This window comes from Agrilus planipennis, unplaced genomic scaffold (genome assembly GCF_000699045.2).
Source record: "Agrilus planipennis isolate EAB-ADULT unplaced genomic scaffold, Apla_2.0 scaffold221, whole genome shotgun sequence".
Taxonomy (NCBI): domain Eukaryota; kingdom Metazoa; phylum Arthropoda; class Insecta; order Coleoptera; family Buprestidae; genus Agrilus; species Agrilus planipennis.
In genome coordinates, this window is record NW_020439479.1 from 243088 (window position 1) to 261819 (window position 18732).

At 33.4% G+C, this 18732-nt stretch overlaps 1 protein-coding gene across 2 annotated transcripts in view; it reads right to left on the reverse strand.

Moving 5' to 3' along the window:
* Window positions 1–18732, reverse strand: part of LOC108738760 — a 159604-nt gene that overhangs the window by 43440 nt on the left and 97432 nt on the right. For both annotated transcript variants that reach the window (XM_025979155.1, XM_025979154.1), the window contains exon 6: window positions 18526–18576. In XM_025979155.1, the coding sequence (XP_025834940.1) occupies window positions 18526–18576 (51 nt within the window). The remainder of the gene's footprint in view (window positions 1–18525; window positions 18577–18732) is intronic.

Here is an 18732-nt window from a genome sequence, read left to right on the forward strand (position 1 = left end):
GATTCGAGTCTCTCGTTCAGAGACTGGATACGAAATGAGGATCTCTCTATGAGCGACTCGAGTCTCTCGTTCAGAGACGCTAAACAGTTTTTTTGACAGTCTCTCTCTGCGACACCAGAGAGACTCGATGAGAGAAGGAGACTCGAGTCTCGCTTTCAGAGACTCTGAGAGACTGAACATTTTCATCTCGGGTGAGTACTTCATCATTCCTTCCATTTGCTATGTGTATTACAATGACACTCAAGACTTTTTGGAATTTTCAAAACCCGACTAAAATTTTGGGGAGGGTGCAGGTCCCTAAATGGGTAGCCACACTACGTCAGGTTGCCCCCTAGTGCGAGGTAGGGGTATATAACGCCTTTGCGCATCATCAGAAATTCCACGTGGCCCCCTCGGGGAAATATTATTGCTACCACATTAAAAATTTTTAGCAAAATTATCTTTATTATTAATGAAAACATACGATATATACATATATATCATTATTATTGAAAAATTTGTTTGCTCTTACTTAAGATTGTGTTATTGGGGGCTGTTTTGTCGTCAATAATATATTAAATTACAATTGTTTTACTGTTGGTCGACCTGCTTCTGGTTTCAGTTGTCTTATAATAACAATATCAGGAAGTACACTTGTTGATTCGCTGCAAACGTAAAAGATTTCATTGTAACGAAGACATAATTGGGCAAGGGGATTATTATTGTAAGTTTTCTCATTTTACCGGGAGTATTTTCAAACGGATTTGCCTTATCGTGCCCCCATAAGGTAGATGTAATTGTAAGTTTATACATATGATAGCTTTGCCCCCTTAAGACCCATATGAAAAACCCATAAGGCAATCGTCATTTTTGTATCACCACTTTTTTTGGTGGAATTTTCATGACGAATCTACGGGGAAATCCCTATATCGGCATGCGCCTCATTAGCTACATGAAGCATATCCCCTATAAATTCTAGTCGGAAATAATTAGAAGTTGAAGTGTTTTTCTATTTTTATTTTTTTTTCTCATCAAGCCACCACTGTCTGCGTTTCAAACAGTAAATATTCTGAAATTTTCAAGTCGATCAATCAATTTATAAAAGGCACTAGAAAGTAACTAAGTTTTTAAAGTAGTACCTATAAATCAAATGTTATTAAGTAACATTAATATTAAAACAAATTCGTGAAAATTTATTTTTTACTATAGGTAGGCCCCATGAATAAAGCATTTGTAGATTCACTTTACTAAATGCCCTATTTTTGAATTAACATTTTAGTATTTGGCTAGTAAATCTGCTTGTGTTAAGCTCTGAAAATTGTAGATAACATTTCTATAAATTTATAGACTGCAAAATCAATCAAATATTCTACAAATAATGCATGTATATTTTGTTAATATGTTTGAACAGCAAATGCCAATTACGAATAAAACAAACAAACCGCAACAAAATAATTTCTCGTGGTTATTTCATTGTTTAGAGAGAACAAAACGATAATTAAATTTATATTACATTAAATACTCGTAATAATTATGATTAACAATTAATGAAAATCAGAGCATCCTACATTAGTGTAGCACTCAATAAATTCATATTGTACGTACAATTAAAAGAAAACCCTCTAGGGGGAATTACATACAATTTTCTATTTCATTTGAAACTACTTATCTCTTTATTAGCACTTATTATTTAAATGGTGAGCGGTAACGACTATAATACGTCTTAATATACGAAGTACATATTTGAGTATTTACAACTAATTAATGTCCCAATTATAAATATTCAAATATGTCCACTTATTTGCAATTTTTTAATTAATTCCATCTTGAATACGTCACTATTAGCGATTTCTAATAAGAGGCTTATTAAATAAAAACATCTTAATTATCAGAAGGAGGCTTAAGCAACTTTTCCTTCTTTTAATTAAACGTTTTAGTTTCAGTCAGCTTCAGAATGTTGTATCGATTTTGTCTACAAGATAAAAATACTTTTTTTTTTCGTCTTCATTCGGTAATACCTTAGTAAAGTAGGATGAAATGTTACAAACCACTGGTCTTAACAAAATGGAATAGGTAGCCTTTAGGGCATTCTCGTTTTACGCATCTTCTGCTATTTTTCAACAATTTTTATCAGAAAAGTGCAATTTTTGACTGTTACCTTCACAACTAACTGAGAGATGGAGAAAGAAACAAACTTGCTTATTTTTAGTTGGTATGTACATGTATTTTTATTTCTACGGATTCTAAAACATTCCAAGATGCCTTGGTTATTGAAAGTTTTTGTGTATTATTTCGAACTCATATAAACGCGGAAACAGGGATCTACTAGGAGTAAGTGTTCTTTGTTCCTATGTTTGGATAACATACGGTTAAAATATAGAGACAAACTATTTTTTTTTACGATATTTCGATATTTTTTACTTCTTTCAAGTACCTTGTACTATTTTGTTCTCCAAAAAGTCAATTTATGCGTTGGAGAAAATGTCAATTTAGGGTAAGTTTTCGAATTTTCATAACTCTCACAACTATCGACATTATTTTCTTTAAAAGTCATAACAAGCTCGCACGTGTGACAGAAAATTTCAGCACTGAAGACAATTATTGTATTGGTATATAAAACAAATTGTGTTTAGAAAAATTATTAAAGAAAACGTAAGTATCAGATTAAATGAGCAAGATAGTGGGACAGCCTTAATCTTGATCTAGTCATCACTAATACAACGAATCAATGCGTTTAAAAAGGACCGACCGATTGAGGCATTTATAGAATTCCACAAAATTATTTCGTTAAACCTCTGCTATGTGAAGTTTCTTATTTTTCTCTTCGTTTATTTTCAAAAAAGTAGAAATAAACAACTGCCTCTACGTGCCTTTTCTATTTTCTATTACTAGCTAAAACTGAATAAAACCGTTGTTGATCCTGATGGAATGAAAACTTCTATACATAAATGCATGCATGTAAGATAATGCAGACGTAAAACATGCAAAACTGTCTTCACTACTACAACCGTTTGTTAGACGCATTCGTGTTCAGTACAATGTATATGTCATATGTGCACACGAAAAAGGCCAGAACACATCCTGTTGAATATTTCAAAAGGGAAATAGAAATACAACCGCTTTTTATCGATTTTAGACGCTCTTTTGCCAGACCCTTTATTCTCTGCGAATTGAGTCAGCGAAAATGCTTCAATTTTTGTTCTACGGCCACGTAAAGCCACTTACGTATGTATACGGTATGCACACACAGGTACGCCAGAATTCCCATAAATAATGGTACGTATACGTTTCAACTAGGTCGCTTACGAATCATCAAAATGCTACGTAAACTGGAATTGAGAATTTGGTCAGAAAATACGGAATCAGAGCAAAATCTCAATCTATCGAACGTTCCCGAGATTAAAATGTTCAGTCTCTCAGAGTCTCTGAAAGCGAGACTCGAGTCTCCGTCTCTCATCGAGTCTCTCTGGTGTCGCTGAGAGAGACTGTCGAGAGACTGTCAAAAAAACTGTTCAGCGTCTCTGAACAAGAGACTCGAGTCGCTCATAGAGAGATCCTCATTTCGTATCCAGTCTCTGAACGAGAGACTCGAATCTCTGAACGAGAGACTTGGATCTCTCAATAGGTGATGTCTCTACAGACATAGTTCGACATATTTCAGTGATCCCAGTCTTACTGCGAGAGACTCGAGTCTCTCAATTTTTCAGTTTTATTCATTCAGTCTCTCTGTGAGAGACTCGAATCTCTGAATTAACAATTTTATCGTTCGAGTCTCTCATACACAGATGTGAGAGATCCATAAAAACACGTAGGCAATAACTGAGAGACTGTGAAAGACTGTGAGAGACCCTCTCAGAGACGGTGAAATACTGTGAGAAACTGGAGAGAGACTGAAAATTTTTGTCTAGGGTTACTACGGAGTGATTTGGATTGGCAAGCATTCAAGGGGAAGGGCACAGGAGGGTGATATTAAACAAATCGGCAATGGTCCAAGCTTTCTTTGTTTTGTTCCTCAAAATTGACTTTATACGGGTGCCAAACATGGACAGTGAGCGCGACGGAAAAGAAAATGTAAGAAATGTGTTATCGGCGAATGATGAGGATGCCGTAGATGAAGAAGGTTAGAAATGAGGAGGTATTAGAAAGAATAAGAGAACAAAGGACTCTATGGAAGTCAATAAAAAATAGGAGAGACAGGTTGGTAGGACACCTTCTCAGGCATGAAGGGCTAGTCAGAGACATATTAGAGGCAGAAACAGAAAGAGGAGTAGAGGTAGACCTAGATTAGATTACTGTTCGCAAATAGTGAAGGATGTTGGATGTTCTAATTTTGGGGAAATGCGAGGATTAGCTCAGGATGGGAAGGAGTGGAGGTGCGTGTCCAACCAGTCTTAGGATTGACGATCTTATGATGATGATGAGGTCTACCTTTCCTCTTAGTTCCTGTTTCTGCTTGTAATATGTCTCTAACCAACCCTTCATGCCTGATAAGGTGTCCTATCTCGCCTATTTCTTGTTGGTTTCCATAGAATTCTCTGTTCTCCCATTCTTTCTAATACCTCTTCGTTTATAACCTTCTTTATCCACGGTATCCTCATCACTCGCCCGTAACACCACATTTCCAACCCTTAAGCGATTCTACATATAATAGTAATGAAGATTTTAATCCTAACAATAATAAATATTAAGCCTTATGTTTTATATAATTCCTTCTTTTCAATAAATTATTTATTCAGCGTGCTGATGTGAACCAAAGAGTTCGACATCGCTATGCACCATGAACTCTTTACAAGTATTTGCACATTATTCTTGTAAGTTTTTATGGAATAATGAAAAAGCATCAGTTTAAACTGTACTTGTACTTGATAAATGAGAGAATAATCACTTTTAAGTTTCGAGAAAGAAACGGATGGTGCTGACAAATCTACACTACATTTTAACTCCTGAGAATTATTTATATGTACAGTCAGTTACTTTAAAAACAATGCACGATATTTCAATTGAAGTTTCTCGCAAACTTTCGTCAGAGACCCACACAGTCAACAATGAACTATATTTTAAAACTTTCGATATAAAACAAACCATAAGTAAAACCATCTTACACCCTACATACATACAGCGTCCAAAGCTGTAAAAAATAAAGTATCTATAAATACATCCTTCTGCTTAAGGGCAAAGATATAATGTAACAAGGTAAACAGAATAAATATTTTCCCAACACGAACTAATCGGAAACAAAAAACTAAAAATTGTGTTTTCATCTACGTAACTAATTACAACTTCTTGATCGGGTCAGAATAAATTCAATTAACATTCAATTTAGAAACTTCCATACATACAATAGACGTTAATTGGCTTTTGAAAATAGCCCCGGTTTGTCAGTATACTCCAATAACCACTGAGAAACAAAAACCACCCTACATTACAAACTGATCATCAAATCAGGTACTTAATTACAGAATTAAAAAAAAATAGGTTTCGCAAAGTAGAACTACCCTTAAGTAACACATATATACAACGTTTGCTGGTAAGTTCCCCCACAAGGAATTCCAATTTTCCTTACACATTTTTAAATATTAAAAAAGGATTGAATGATTTGTAAAGGGAAGTCCAATCAAATGCTACCTCAATCATTGCTTCAATTCCAACCAATTTTTTTCATACAAAATTTTAAATTTCACCCTACAGTAAACGTTAATTTTTAATAAAAACGTCACATCCCGATTCAAAAGAATTTCTAAAAATGTATTTTACCCCCTTTTACATTCATATCATAATAAACGCGTTATAGCATTGTTTAGATATTGCATAAGGACCAATACTTTCATAATACATGTTTGTGACCTCATATTGCACCAGTGTTTACGTTAGACTATAACGAAAAAGGTTTCCTTAATTTGCATAATATCAAAAGCATTATTTGTCAAGAACTTATGTTAGGTCATAGTATGGAATATTACTATAATGTAATCATAAGTGCATCATCAAAAACTGCATCTATCCGTCCAAATTTGGACGGGTTCAACTAGTCATATATAACAATGTGTTAATATGCTAATAAACTAATGATCTAAACTAAGTATATTTGTAATGGAAATCGAGGCAGCTGTCTCCTCTAATAATACGACATTCTCGAATTACCTTTCAGTTTGTAGCCAATAATCAATAAATAATCTTCGTTTTGTAATCAGTACCGCATACATATACACATGTGTATACGTAAAATTTTGAACATATTTTACGAAGATATGTATCTTCAACTTTGAAACTTAGAAGCGTAATCTCAGGGAAAATATGGGTAACATAACTCCGCTTATCTATCAAGTTGTTTAGTATAGTAATGAGGCACAAACTACTTGAAACTCTTTAAAAAGTTATTCATTCTACGTACGTACTCTAAAAGTATTGTATTTAAATCCTTATACTACCGTTTCTTTGTCCAATTGTTTTGCATTAATAAATAAAAAAAATGCAAAACCAACAAAGAGTTGGACTCCCGCACGGAAGATTACGTAACATTCAAAATAAAAGCATCAGGACTAATAATAAACAATACAAAACAGAAGGGTCCACTTGCCAAAGAACAATTGCTACAGGTCTGACGAAGGAAGTTGGTGAGCGGTCGCGCAGGTACTTGCCCATTTATGACCTATTTGGGTAAGTCACTTGGAACCGATACACAAATAAGCTTTCAGTGGGCGTAAACTATAGTATTAATACAGATAGGGCAGTAGCGTACTAAAAAATAATATAAAAACATGACTTATCAAAAAGAAACAAATAATCTATTGCTTTTGTTTTATAGTTAATTTTCACATTGACTGTCATCATGGGAATCTCTATCACTGTCACCAACATCAACAATTATTTCTTCTGTTTGTATGTCTATTACTTGCTCACTGATCCCTATTTTTAAATATTTAATCTACGCCCCTGATAGGAATACTGAAGAATGAGGGCTGCAATCTTTATACCTAAAACTGCCTACTTTTGCCACCGCGCATCCACGCCATTTTAAAATTTCCGCCAGCTTCCAGCGTCAGGCCTGTACTTGCTGTGCATTATTTGGTGACACTCATACGGCAAGTAAGTTTGACAAATCTGAATGAAGAATACTTTAACCAATGACAAATAGCAAAACATTATCTTGCCAATTAAAGATAATATATATTGTACATATATAAAAGTATTCATACATAGAAGCTATAAAAGAAGCCGACTGCACCTGTTACCAAAACGTTTGGAGCCAAACACTTTAAATGTTTAAATCCTTACAGTTTTTTACAAGGCAAAGAGACAAGTCAGAAATAATAAACGTCTTCCTTTACGTTTCATTTTTCTTTTATGTTAAAATTAAACTACAATAAAATTAATTGGGAAAGCGACAACAGAATAAAAACAAAAGTACACTAAGGCCTCTCAGCGCTCTTATTATGAAGGACAAACAGGAAGAGAGTTCAAAAAGTGATTTATAGAGCACAAAGTACGTATTCATGCATGATAAATGAAAATCAACAAGAGATACAAAATTGATCTATAACTATTAAAAAGGTTCAGGCTTCACGATTATCATGAGATATTCGGGCTTGGTAGCCGTGGTTTAAGACCACATTTCTTGAGCAACTGTGAATTCATCGAAGGTAAAGAACCAATCCTGAAAAACGACCACTATTCCCGAATATTTTCCTCTTCAGGCATCAGTGTCTTTGTATGTTTGATGCCACAAAACCAATAAATTGATTTTAATGAGGTTTTCACTGTTATAAAGAATATTGTCCATCACATTACCCTTAGTAATCAGTAACTATAATAAATAGCATATCGTCGGAGTTTCAGTTATTATAACGAACAATTCGGAGGCAGAAAATATAGGATGTGAAGAGGGTTGAGCTCAAGATTGATATCAAAGGCGAATTTAGTCTTAAATTAAAGGTATACTTACTCCCTATGAATGAATAAAGGATTACATTTCAGTGCTAATAAACTGAGAATAAGATTACGAACATATATTCCACAATAACATGGTATCTAGTACTTAGGTACTTCTTAGTATTCGCAAGTACTACTAAGAATATTGCCAAACAAGAAATAAACCGTTCTTAATTAATGCCCGATTAGCTTTAATTAAACGAGCATTTCCGAGTTCATTAACTATTGACTTTATTAGGCGATATCTAATTACGTTTTAAACACGCTTAATTAACATGTTTTGAGCGGTGATTAAGTTAAAATACGGCGCTGTAGTTTATAACCAATAAAACGATTGTCTGCTATGCCATGATCTACTTACGAACTATATAATATGTATCATGGCATTTATGCTGAACCAAACGAATTACGGTTTAAATTTAGTTATCAGGAACTTGACTGAATGCCAGTACATTAGCATATATTATGGCGTTAGTTTGTACGTAAACTCCAGTCTGCGATAGATTCATCACTAGCAGTAAATTTAGGTATTTTACGGAATGAGATTTATAGCTTTTAGCGTCCCATATCTCAAAAATGAAGAACATGGACAAGTGCTAGTAAGATTTGAGGCTTGAGAATCTTTGACTTTTATATAGGGTGTTAAAAAGCGACTTTCTAAAAATAAAACAGTATAAAATTGGCTAGTCGTCCAAGTGACGTAAAAAGTCACTGATTAGTCAGGTGTTATTCACAATAAATTAATGATATTTAATTGACAAAATTATTCATTGTAAAATCAGCTTGTTAGCTTTTACTACTGAACTTCTCATACTTCAACTATTACTGAACGGACCCTGATTCTATTCCGACTGATTTTATGAATTTTCCTTCTAAATTTATATCGATTTATTATTATATTCATTAATCAGTTCAATTAATATTCATTAATTTGTACTGCTCTTGCTATAACTGTGAAAATAAGTGAATATCCATTGATTCATTATTACAGAGTAGTTTGTCGGTATCCAAGTCCTGACAGTGTAGCGCCCTCTAGTAGGTATTCGCTGCTACTGAAGTATTTCATGTGTTAGGCAAGGCCTTAGTTATTAACGTATCAACTTGCCTAATTGAATAGGCGATTTTGATAAATTATTGACCAAGAACTTACGTAACAACGTCTGTCTGTTAGTTTGTCAGTAGATAATACATTTTTACAATAAAACTTTTTATAGAGGTCGAGAAAAAACATATTCCTTCCTCCAGAAAACGGTAAGGGTGGTGCCCAAAACTCAAACATACTTTGTTATCTACAGAAAAATATTTTTTAAATATCTTGTTTTAGGTAATTTACATTCAAATAATTTTTGGCGGTCCAACTTTGACCTTCTGCGGTCCGCCACTACTCTGGGCGTCTAGGCAACACCATCCTAGATTTATATAGTCAATTTCATTGTCCTTTTATTTTACAACTACTTTTGAACGTATCATAACAGCAGTGCAGAGATAATGACAAAACCGCGGCTTCTCTTGATGACTTTATCTCACACACATATTGTTGTTGTGTATATGTTGTTGACAAGGCGTCACCGTGGGTACACACACATTTTGCACGTAATTTCACCATTTATTGTAACGTATCTACTTCCAAATTGAACAGGCTTTGCATATGCATATTCTCGTTAACAAAAGGCGAAATGGGAAGCACAACGCTTATTATTTTTCCATACCTACTGTAACAACATATATATTACAAGCGATATTGTTGTCACTATACCTAACGAAATGGCATACACGCGGAAGGGCATTGTGCGGACCTACGATATAATTACATTGTACGTAGATATGTAGTACATTAATACGCACGTATATGTCTGCCTGTGCCTTCAATGAAGTGCTTCTCGTAATTAATTTCAACTAACAATTTGCATTCGAAATACTTCGGTGGAGTGCTAGCGAACCGGCGACTGTAAATTTTAATTTTCCACTTATCGCAGTCCAACGAATATCATAAAAATCAAACAGAGACAAAAAAAGAGAAGGATGAACAACATTTTCAAAAACTGTTTTCTTAAATCAAGTTGTACAACATTTTGTAGCGAGCACGAGTGTGTTTGTGTTGAATTTTGTTAAACCCACGAACATTACAATATGAAACAGAAAAGGCATTAGATTCGCAGATGATATAGCACTATTAGCATCTAGCAAGGAAGAGTTAGAGATAGCTTTAAATAAGATGGAAACGGTATTGACAAAACAATACTGTATGAAAATAAATTAAGGTAAAACAAAAATACTGGTATACAAGGGAAGAAAAAGTAGGGAAAGAGCGGAAAGAAAAATAGAAATCTAAGAAATCAGATAAGTCAGGACGGAAGGAGTAGTAGGAATATAAAGCAAAGGATAGCGCAGTCACAATCGAAAAAAAAAGTCACTCTATGCTCGCGAAAGGTTAATTTAGAAATTCGAAAAAGATTGTTAAAGGTGTATGCTTGGAGCGCAGCGCTATACGGGTGCACATGGACGGTGGGCGCTCGAAATATGGTGTTACAGGTGAATGATGAGGATGCCGTGGATAGAGAAGGTTAGAAATGAAGAGGTTTTATAAAGAATAGGAGAACAGAAGACTCTATGGAAGTCAATAAGAAATAGGCGAGATAGGTTGGTAGGACACCTTCTCAGGCATGAACGTCGGAGACATATTAGAAGCAGAAACGGAGTTAGGAGGAGTAGAGGTAAGCCTAGATTAGATTACTGTTCGCAAATAGTTAAGGATGTGAGTTGTTTTAAGGAAATGCGAAGATAGGAAAGAGTTGAAGTGCGTGTCCAACCAGACCGACGACCTTATGATAATCAGTTATGAACTATTCGATGCAGAAGAAAACAATTGGAAAAAAGCGGCCGGGTCTAATTGTGGTGGATCTTAGTTTTATACATTCTAACAACATGCGATAAACCATTAAATTATTGTTTGGCGTGTATAATTGATTGCGTACATAAGCATGCATTAAAGATTCATTATAATATTACAAAAGGTTAACAGTAAGTACTAAGCACTAAAGGATTAAGATAGGTTGAAATGCAAACTATACACCACCGACAGAAATACCATTCAAAAGACGGATTACAACTAGTTTAACAAGTAATCACTATTTTGTGGTTACGAAGAATTTGGTTAAAAAAAGTTTAAACTATAACAGTTTTTTCGTAGAAGAAAATTACATTGGTTTTGGCGATCTTATAAAACCAGTAGCACTGATGTGTAAGGTCAAAAATGCATACATCAACTTCTATTAATTTTCTAACACAATACAACAATACATACAATATATAAGTTCTATAACCTAAATACTAAATCAAAGAAAACTCTGAGATATACAACGGTTAAAGCAACATCCCACTCTGCAGATTTAATCTAGTTCTGCTAATCGTAAAACTGAAAACTAATATTAACTAACTAAACCGTTATAATACCTGGATTATGATTAGACAAATCCAAAGTTTCACCAATTCAAATTAACAAATTTATCGTAACCTGTACTATATACCCTCATGAAACGGTGAGGACCAGCAAAACCTCACCAAGAGTATAAACACGGAGAAAAGAAAATATTTTCATCTTCTTTTATATATTTTTTATCTTTTCCGGCGAGCATTTCTAGGAANACTGTCATAATTTACACTCTCCATCGAGGAATAGTTAAATGCATTCTAATTATTTGAATTAAATAAGAAAAAAATAAAATTTATTTAATCTAAAGAGAAAATTTATTAGCTGAAAATACAAAAAAGAACATGCTTTCAAGCAACTATTTCCACTAAATATAATAAAACCAACTGTTATGAAGAAATGACAACCATTTTTCATTCAATTGGCTCATGTTCAGCATCTTTCTAAAAATACAAATGCGAAACGTTCCATATTTTCAGTTTTAGTCATTATTTGCATATGCATTATATTAAACTGTAAATTTGTAGCCCATTAAAGCCGGGACAATCTTTTGTTTGACGCAATTAACCTTTCATTCTTTGAGTTCTATCAAATCAGGAGACCGAACAGTAAATTTAGAATGTTATGAAGTTTAGAGAATATTGCCCGCCATAATATCAAGTTCTGTCGACCAAGGGAGCACATAAAACATTTTATGCCAGAAAAAGACATATTATGCATGTTTATTAACCAAACCGGTGCCAAGTTGTTTGTAAATGAACCAAATCTTTGTCGTTTAATATTCGTCAATGAATAACACTGAACATTGCTGTCAACGCAATCGTCAGTTTCCTTCATGAAATTAATTTATCCACTTTACTACTTCATTCAAGATAGTCATTTACCAATTTCAACTTCATTATCATCATGTACATTTCCCAAAAACTAGAACAACCCATATCCATAACCTATTTACCAACACTAATCTAATCGAAATCTTCCTCTGTTCCCTTTACTACTACTCCTGTTTTTGCATCTAATAACTACGTTTATAACTTGCCGTTCCTAACTATACTTCGTTTACTTTCTGTAGCGATGTGAGCTTCAGTTTGACCGGCGCAAAGTAGAAAAGAACAGCACTAGGCCAGAAAAGGAAGGAGACAACTCTCGGCCAAACTCTTAACCGGTGAGGAGCGTACAATCCGTACAGTACTGCACGGAAAAATTGACCATTTTATCCACTACAATTGCATTGCTCAAATGTGCTGTTATTGGTACCATTTACTACTGAAAATATCAACGAGATGTTTTTTTATACTTGAAGATATATTAAAGGCTTTAACACTTGTTATCGACTAACACTACTATTCATGATTGAACAAAACTTTTGGCAGGTACTGTATGAAAAAGTATGTTTAATGAACAAGAGTCGAGAGTATAATGAGCTTTTTCTCCCTACCTCCGATTTTGCCAGAGCGCATCCAAAACATTGGAAGGGGCACATCGCTAGAGAAAGTAAATGAAGTATATTTGTCTCAGGTTTCTTATTATCCAACCCCCCTTTTCCAGTGGCGTAGCTACCGGAGGGCTAAATGATGCAATGCACCGACATCCCCAAGTTCAGCGGGTCCTCGGACCTTGCGCAGTAAACGTCAAATTAAACTAGTAAAAAATTCTCGCACCTTCGGAACAAAAATAAAAGAGGTTCCAACACAATTTTTATAATGGTAATTCAACAGGAGAATTTCCAACAACAACAACAAATTTCCAATATCTTCGACACAAAACGCGTGATACACCTTTAACTTTAAAAAAAAGCCTCACGATAAAAAAAAATTGGTATCATTATCTAGAATTCGTTCATTTTATTCAGGATTTCCTGAAAAAATATGATAACGGATAAATGCCTCAATTTCTTCCTAAAGATTTAACATTTTCAACCTACGTACGTTGAAAATGGCCTGCTGGTTATCCCAAAAATATCTCCTTCACTTCCTTGAAGACCGTAGTCAATTATCGAAATTTATCTCACATGATTCTCCGTAGATACTGCCTTACTAAGGATGAAATTAACTTTTAAAAAATGTGCGATAAGATATTGCAGACATCAATTTGAATACTAATTTGCTACTGTACCACCATTTTATAAATCTCATTTATTCCAAAAATTTTGTTCGTTGATTTAAAATCACATTGCACTCAATTATCTTTTACATTATAGCTATATGTATTAATGTCACGTTAATTAGGTCGTCTTATGTTGGGTTAACTATTTAACAAAGAAAATGCCCCTTATCATAAAGTAACGTACTTTTAGTATTCATTTCTTTCCCATTAAAACTTTAATTATTTTATACACTTTTAAAAGCGGCGCAGAAAGTATCCAGTAACAAGGATTTGACCTTTCCTCATAATTTTTCCTAGCGAAAGGGTCATGACTTCCAATAAATAAAGACATTACCATTATAAACCTGATTCAGTTGCGGCTCATTATGAAAGGAGGGACTACTCTACAAATATTTACTTATGTAATTTTTCCCCGAAAAAATAGAAATTCGAATTAATATTTAGAATTAAAAAACCACAGTTGAATATAGAGTTAGTAAAAAATCAGAGTCAAAATATTTGAAATAAATGTAAGTCAAGGGAACAAATAATCGAGTTAAAAAAGATGATGTAGATGTTGTTACATAAATTCGATTATATATTTAATCTTTTGACAGATGAAATGTCAATTTTTGGCTAACAGAAGTACCTAAAGTCTTGCCTATTAATCCAGTACTATATTCACAACAAAACTGTGTAAGTTATAGATTTTTCCACAATTAATTTAACAAAATAATACGCTAAACATATTTTAAATGCATTTTTGCAAAACGTTATGTAAAATTGTAACTAGCATTTTATATAGGTAACGCTTTCGTTTTCTTTTACTACAAAGTGGATATTCACAAGTCCATTTATTTATACTTGCCTGCGTACTATTTTTAACCGCCGATTTACAAAAACAAAGTACGTACGTACGTACGTACGTACAATTTACTGCTAGTAGAATTTACTTTTACTACACATACTAATATATAATGATAGTATCAACTGTGAAGCTAAATTGTGTATTTATTTTTAATTCTATATATTTTACAACTTTCATTATCAGTGTAATTCTTGGAAAGAAACACTTTTTTTATTTCAATGTCACACAATTCCCTCAGGCGAGTAACTGTTTGTAATTTTGCCCTGCGGTTTTAATTAACATAAAAACGTATAAATCTGTTTTGTATTAAAATGTTCTCCAAATAGAGAAAATTAATTTAACAGGTTCACAAGTACAGATTGTATTTCGTAATCAAGCTACATGTCAGATATGTGTTTAAAAATGAAACATTTTTGCAATGTTTTCATTTACATCCCGAATTAGAAGTGTAAAATAACAGTGAAATTAGAGAAACTGAAACCAAACGTTTTCCTAGATAATATTACCACATCAAACTGATAAAGTCTTTAAATATTACTTAATACAGAAACACTAGCAAGGTTAATGTAGCAGAAAAAAATATTCTGTTTCAATAAAAAACTTCTTTTATATTAACTATATCTATATATTGTTCTGTGTTAATGCTAGATTTAAATATTCAACATAAAAATGAACGAAATTTGTGAAAATTCGACACTCCATTCATCATATTTGCTAATTTAGACGTAAAGCAATGTATGAAGAAAGAAATAAACAAGATATTCGAATGGAGTTCTCAATTCTCTAGAACTAAATAAAAATTAGAGATAAAGTAATATATGAAGTAAAATAAACAAGACATTCAAAAGGAATTCTTAATTCTCGGGAACTAAACAAAACAGTAAAAACCCCAAATTCTACAAAATAATGTTTAGAAACCTAAAACAAAGTGTCAAAACCAAAGTTTGCTTTACACTCACTTTAGTGTTTCAAAATACAGATTAAAAAAAAATGTGTTCATAAAATCTATTTTTTTTATTATACAGTTAATCAGTTGTCAAAAATTTATTTATAATACAAATAGAAATATAAATAGATGTCATAGATGGTTTATATTAGTATACTAGCGACCGTTCAGATTCAAAAAAGTTACCTTTAGGATGTGAACCGGTGACGAAAATGGGTAACCAATTTCAAACACACCATGCGATTAGAATTCTAGCACCACGCGGAAGCGGTAAAGTTATCGAAAGCGACGCGTTTATGTGATCCAACTTGCGGCGTTGGTCCGGGACTACCAAAGCTCGAGCGTCTCGACGCGGTGGTGCACAACAGGCGCCCGCAACGCATAAACGCGCATGGCTTCTCTAGTTCGCGAACAATATTTTGCACCAATAAGCAATCCGCGGGACACGCAGACTATAACGATTTAGCAAAAACATTTGATAAATACAAACTCCAAATCAAATAGGAATTTGGAGTGAAAGTGAAGTCATGCAGTATCTATCTAATATCTGTGAGTAGCAAACTTGCAAGAGGAGCGCACTATAAAACAAGAAAATTAAGTAAAATTTGGTGGTCCAAAAGTCCACCGTTTTAAAGAAAAGCGTATTTGAAAGTAAGCAAGGGTCAGTCCGGCCCTGGTAGGATCAGACAGGAAAATAGAACATTGCAACGCCGCATTCAATCAGCTACTACTTAGCAGCATCATTGTGTATTTCCTTTTGTATTGCTTGTTATTTTTTAAATTAGATTCATTCATTGACAATGTTTATGTTTACAGCCAGCCTAGAGTAGCTCTTTGTTTTTTTAATGTTGTAGACATATATTATGTACGTTATAGACAATCGAAATCATTAGAAGTAAGTCAATATATTAGTGTCATATGTCAGTGCAAAGGACAATTGCATTGACTAATGCTTGAATTTCTAGACGAACATTTTCCTAGACGCTGAATTGGACGTCAGATCCTGTACCCTGGCCAAAACGTAGTCCTGATCTAAATTCGTCTGAATTATTTGTATGTTGTTTTACGAAACAGCGTGTATTTTAAACGCCAGTGCAGGGCACTAATGATTTGCACGACCGTATATGATCGCTGCAAATGAAGTACGCCGTTTTTGCGTGACTAAATAAATAATATAGTGTACGTATGTATGTGGCTGTGTGAGTTTGTTTACTGCTGCCGAACTAATTTTTTCTAATAGTAGGTTAAGGCTATTGGCGAACCACCCATAAAACAGGTAACCTACCTTAGCAATACCTCAATAAGTAGTGGTTTGGAAATTTAATAAAATTACTATTATCTATCCAAATAATATTAATTTACCTATTAAAGTTTACAGAATGATACTTTCTTCTTTCTTTTGTGTTCTTAATACCATATCGAGGTGTACTTTAAATAGTACTGCATCCTATAAGCGATAAACAAAATAGTAGCAAGGGTAGTTTAAAGGTTATTATGTATAGTAGCACAGTAGTAAGCTGTTGATATTTACTTTATTAGTCGTTCCACAACCGTCACTGTTTACATTTATTATCGATGTACCTACTTAGTTGTTATAGCTAATTCTCTATTCGTTACTAATTCACGTCCAGAGTCGGCTGGACCCTAAGCCCAGGTAATTACCCACAAAATTTAAAAACGCTTAAGTATGTGAATTCTAACAATCTATTTTTAAAATCATTCACTGACAAAAAAAGCTAAAATTATTTTAAATTATTCCTGTAGAAGAGAAAAGAATATGTTATCTCTATACCAACCAGAATGTTGAAAAGAAAATTTAAACAAAGGCAAATTTTCACCCTATGTTTTAATTTGTCTCAAATATACCTGACCGCAAACTTTCCTAGCGGAATCGTTCATTAGAAAAGAAGTTCGTTCTTGTCGTTAACTTTTCCGTTTAATTTTCAAAAGTCAAGAAAGCGTTCATGTATAATTTATTCAAAACTAAACTTTTGTAACTTCAACTTTACGACAAAGTTCCCTAATTAATACAGACGCATTAAATGAACTTTAATAAAATGAAATGCTAATGGATGAAAATTAAAAAAATTAAACTAGTAATAAGCAATGATATTAGGCGAATAATCTAAATTCAATTGGTATATAAAATTCAATCAGTCAACAATATTGGAAAGAGCACATTAAATCACTCCATATGCAATTCCAATAGACTATCGAACATTCGATTGAGTAGTTAACGTTAATATTTAACACGGTCTCTTTTATAAGGATCTGTCAGATGGGCGGAGCCTAAAAAACATGGCGGAAACAAATGCGCAGATTTGTCCAATGGTATGTACTTTTATGGGAGCACTGTGGTCTAATTATAAAAGCATAATAAATTGTATTTATAATTCATTTAAGGAACCTACAAAAGCACATTATACATATTTTATCGCATCTAGGACTTTATTTTTAAAACGGTCGACTCGCTTTATAAAACGGGATATATCCTACAAAACAGACTCAGAACTAACCTCGAAAACCACGAAATGCCCTGATGACGCCGTATCATCATTAGTCTTTGAAACGGATGGTCATTAATATGTCGTGGAGAGACATTCTACGTTGTTGGCTGTATGTCATTGAATCTTATGTTCTGTTACATTACTCCAGTCGTAACCCCACAAGGGTGCGAAACAATTTACATTAATGGCACGGGGCAACAGGATGAGCAATAGTTAAAAGCAATATAATAAAAGATGACACGGCAACCACTAAAAGCGTATCCAACCGCTGTCATTACAACGTAATGTGTATGTATTACTTGACGCTATAACTGTTTGTCTCCATCTATGCTATATTAACTACCCCATGAGAATACATCAAAAAATTTTTGGTGTAATGTAGGGAGAAAGTCATATTAATAATAATAATAATAAAAATAATAATAACCAATGAAAACTGAGAAAAGCGAGAAAATAATAATGATAAAAACCAATGTCGATGCCGTTACTGGCGGTAATGGTATATTATGGCATTACACCAGAGTGCTGGAGCAAAACTTGAAAAATGCAATAACCATATAAATATATAACGAATAACTTCTAACCACATTTTAGGTCAATTTTTAGCATTAGTTTTATTCATATTTCCATACTAATTAATAATAAAATTACTATGCGGTAAGAGTAATCCATAAATCCGCAAGCCTTTTTTTTTCGTACAACTTAAGAAAGCGTAAGTAGCTAGTATACGTCTTATCCCAGTTTATAGCAAAAAAAATTAAAAAAATATAGTAAAACTTACCAAGAGAAGCAGTCGCTGTATACATATGTGGACCCATAGGAAACATAAACACTGAAAATAAAAAGATAGTAATATTACTCAAAGAGAAAAAATATTCGCCAATAAATAAGGTATTGAAAAATAAACTTTAAATAAAACCGGCCAAGTGCGAGTCGCACTTGCGCACAAAGGACTCGTACCATTATCTATAAAAACAGCAAAAAACTC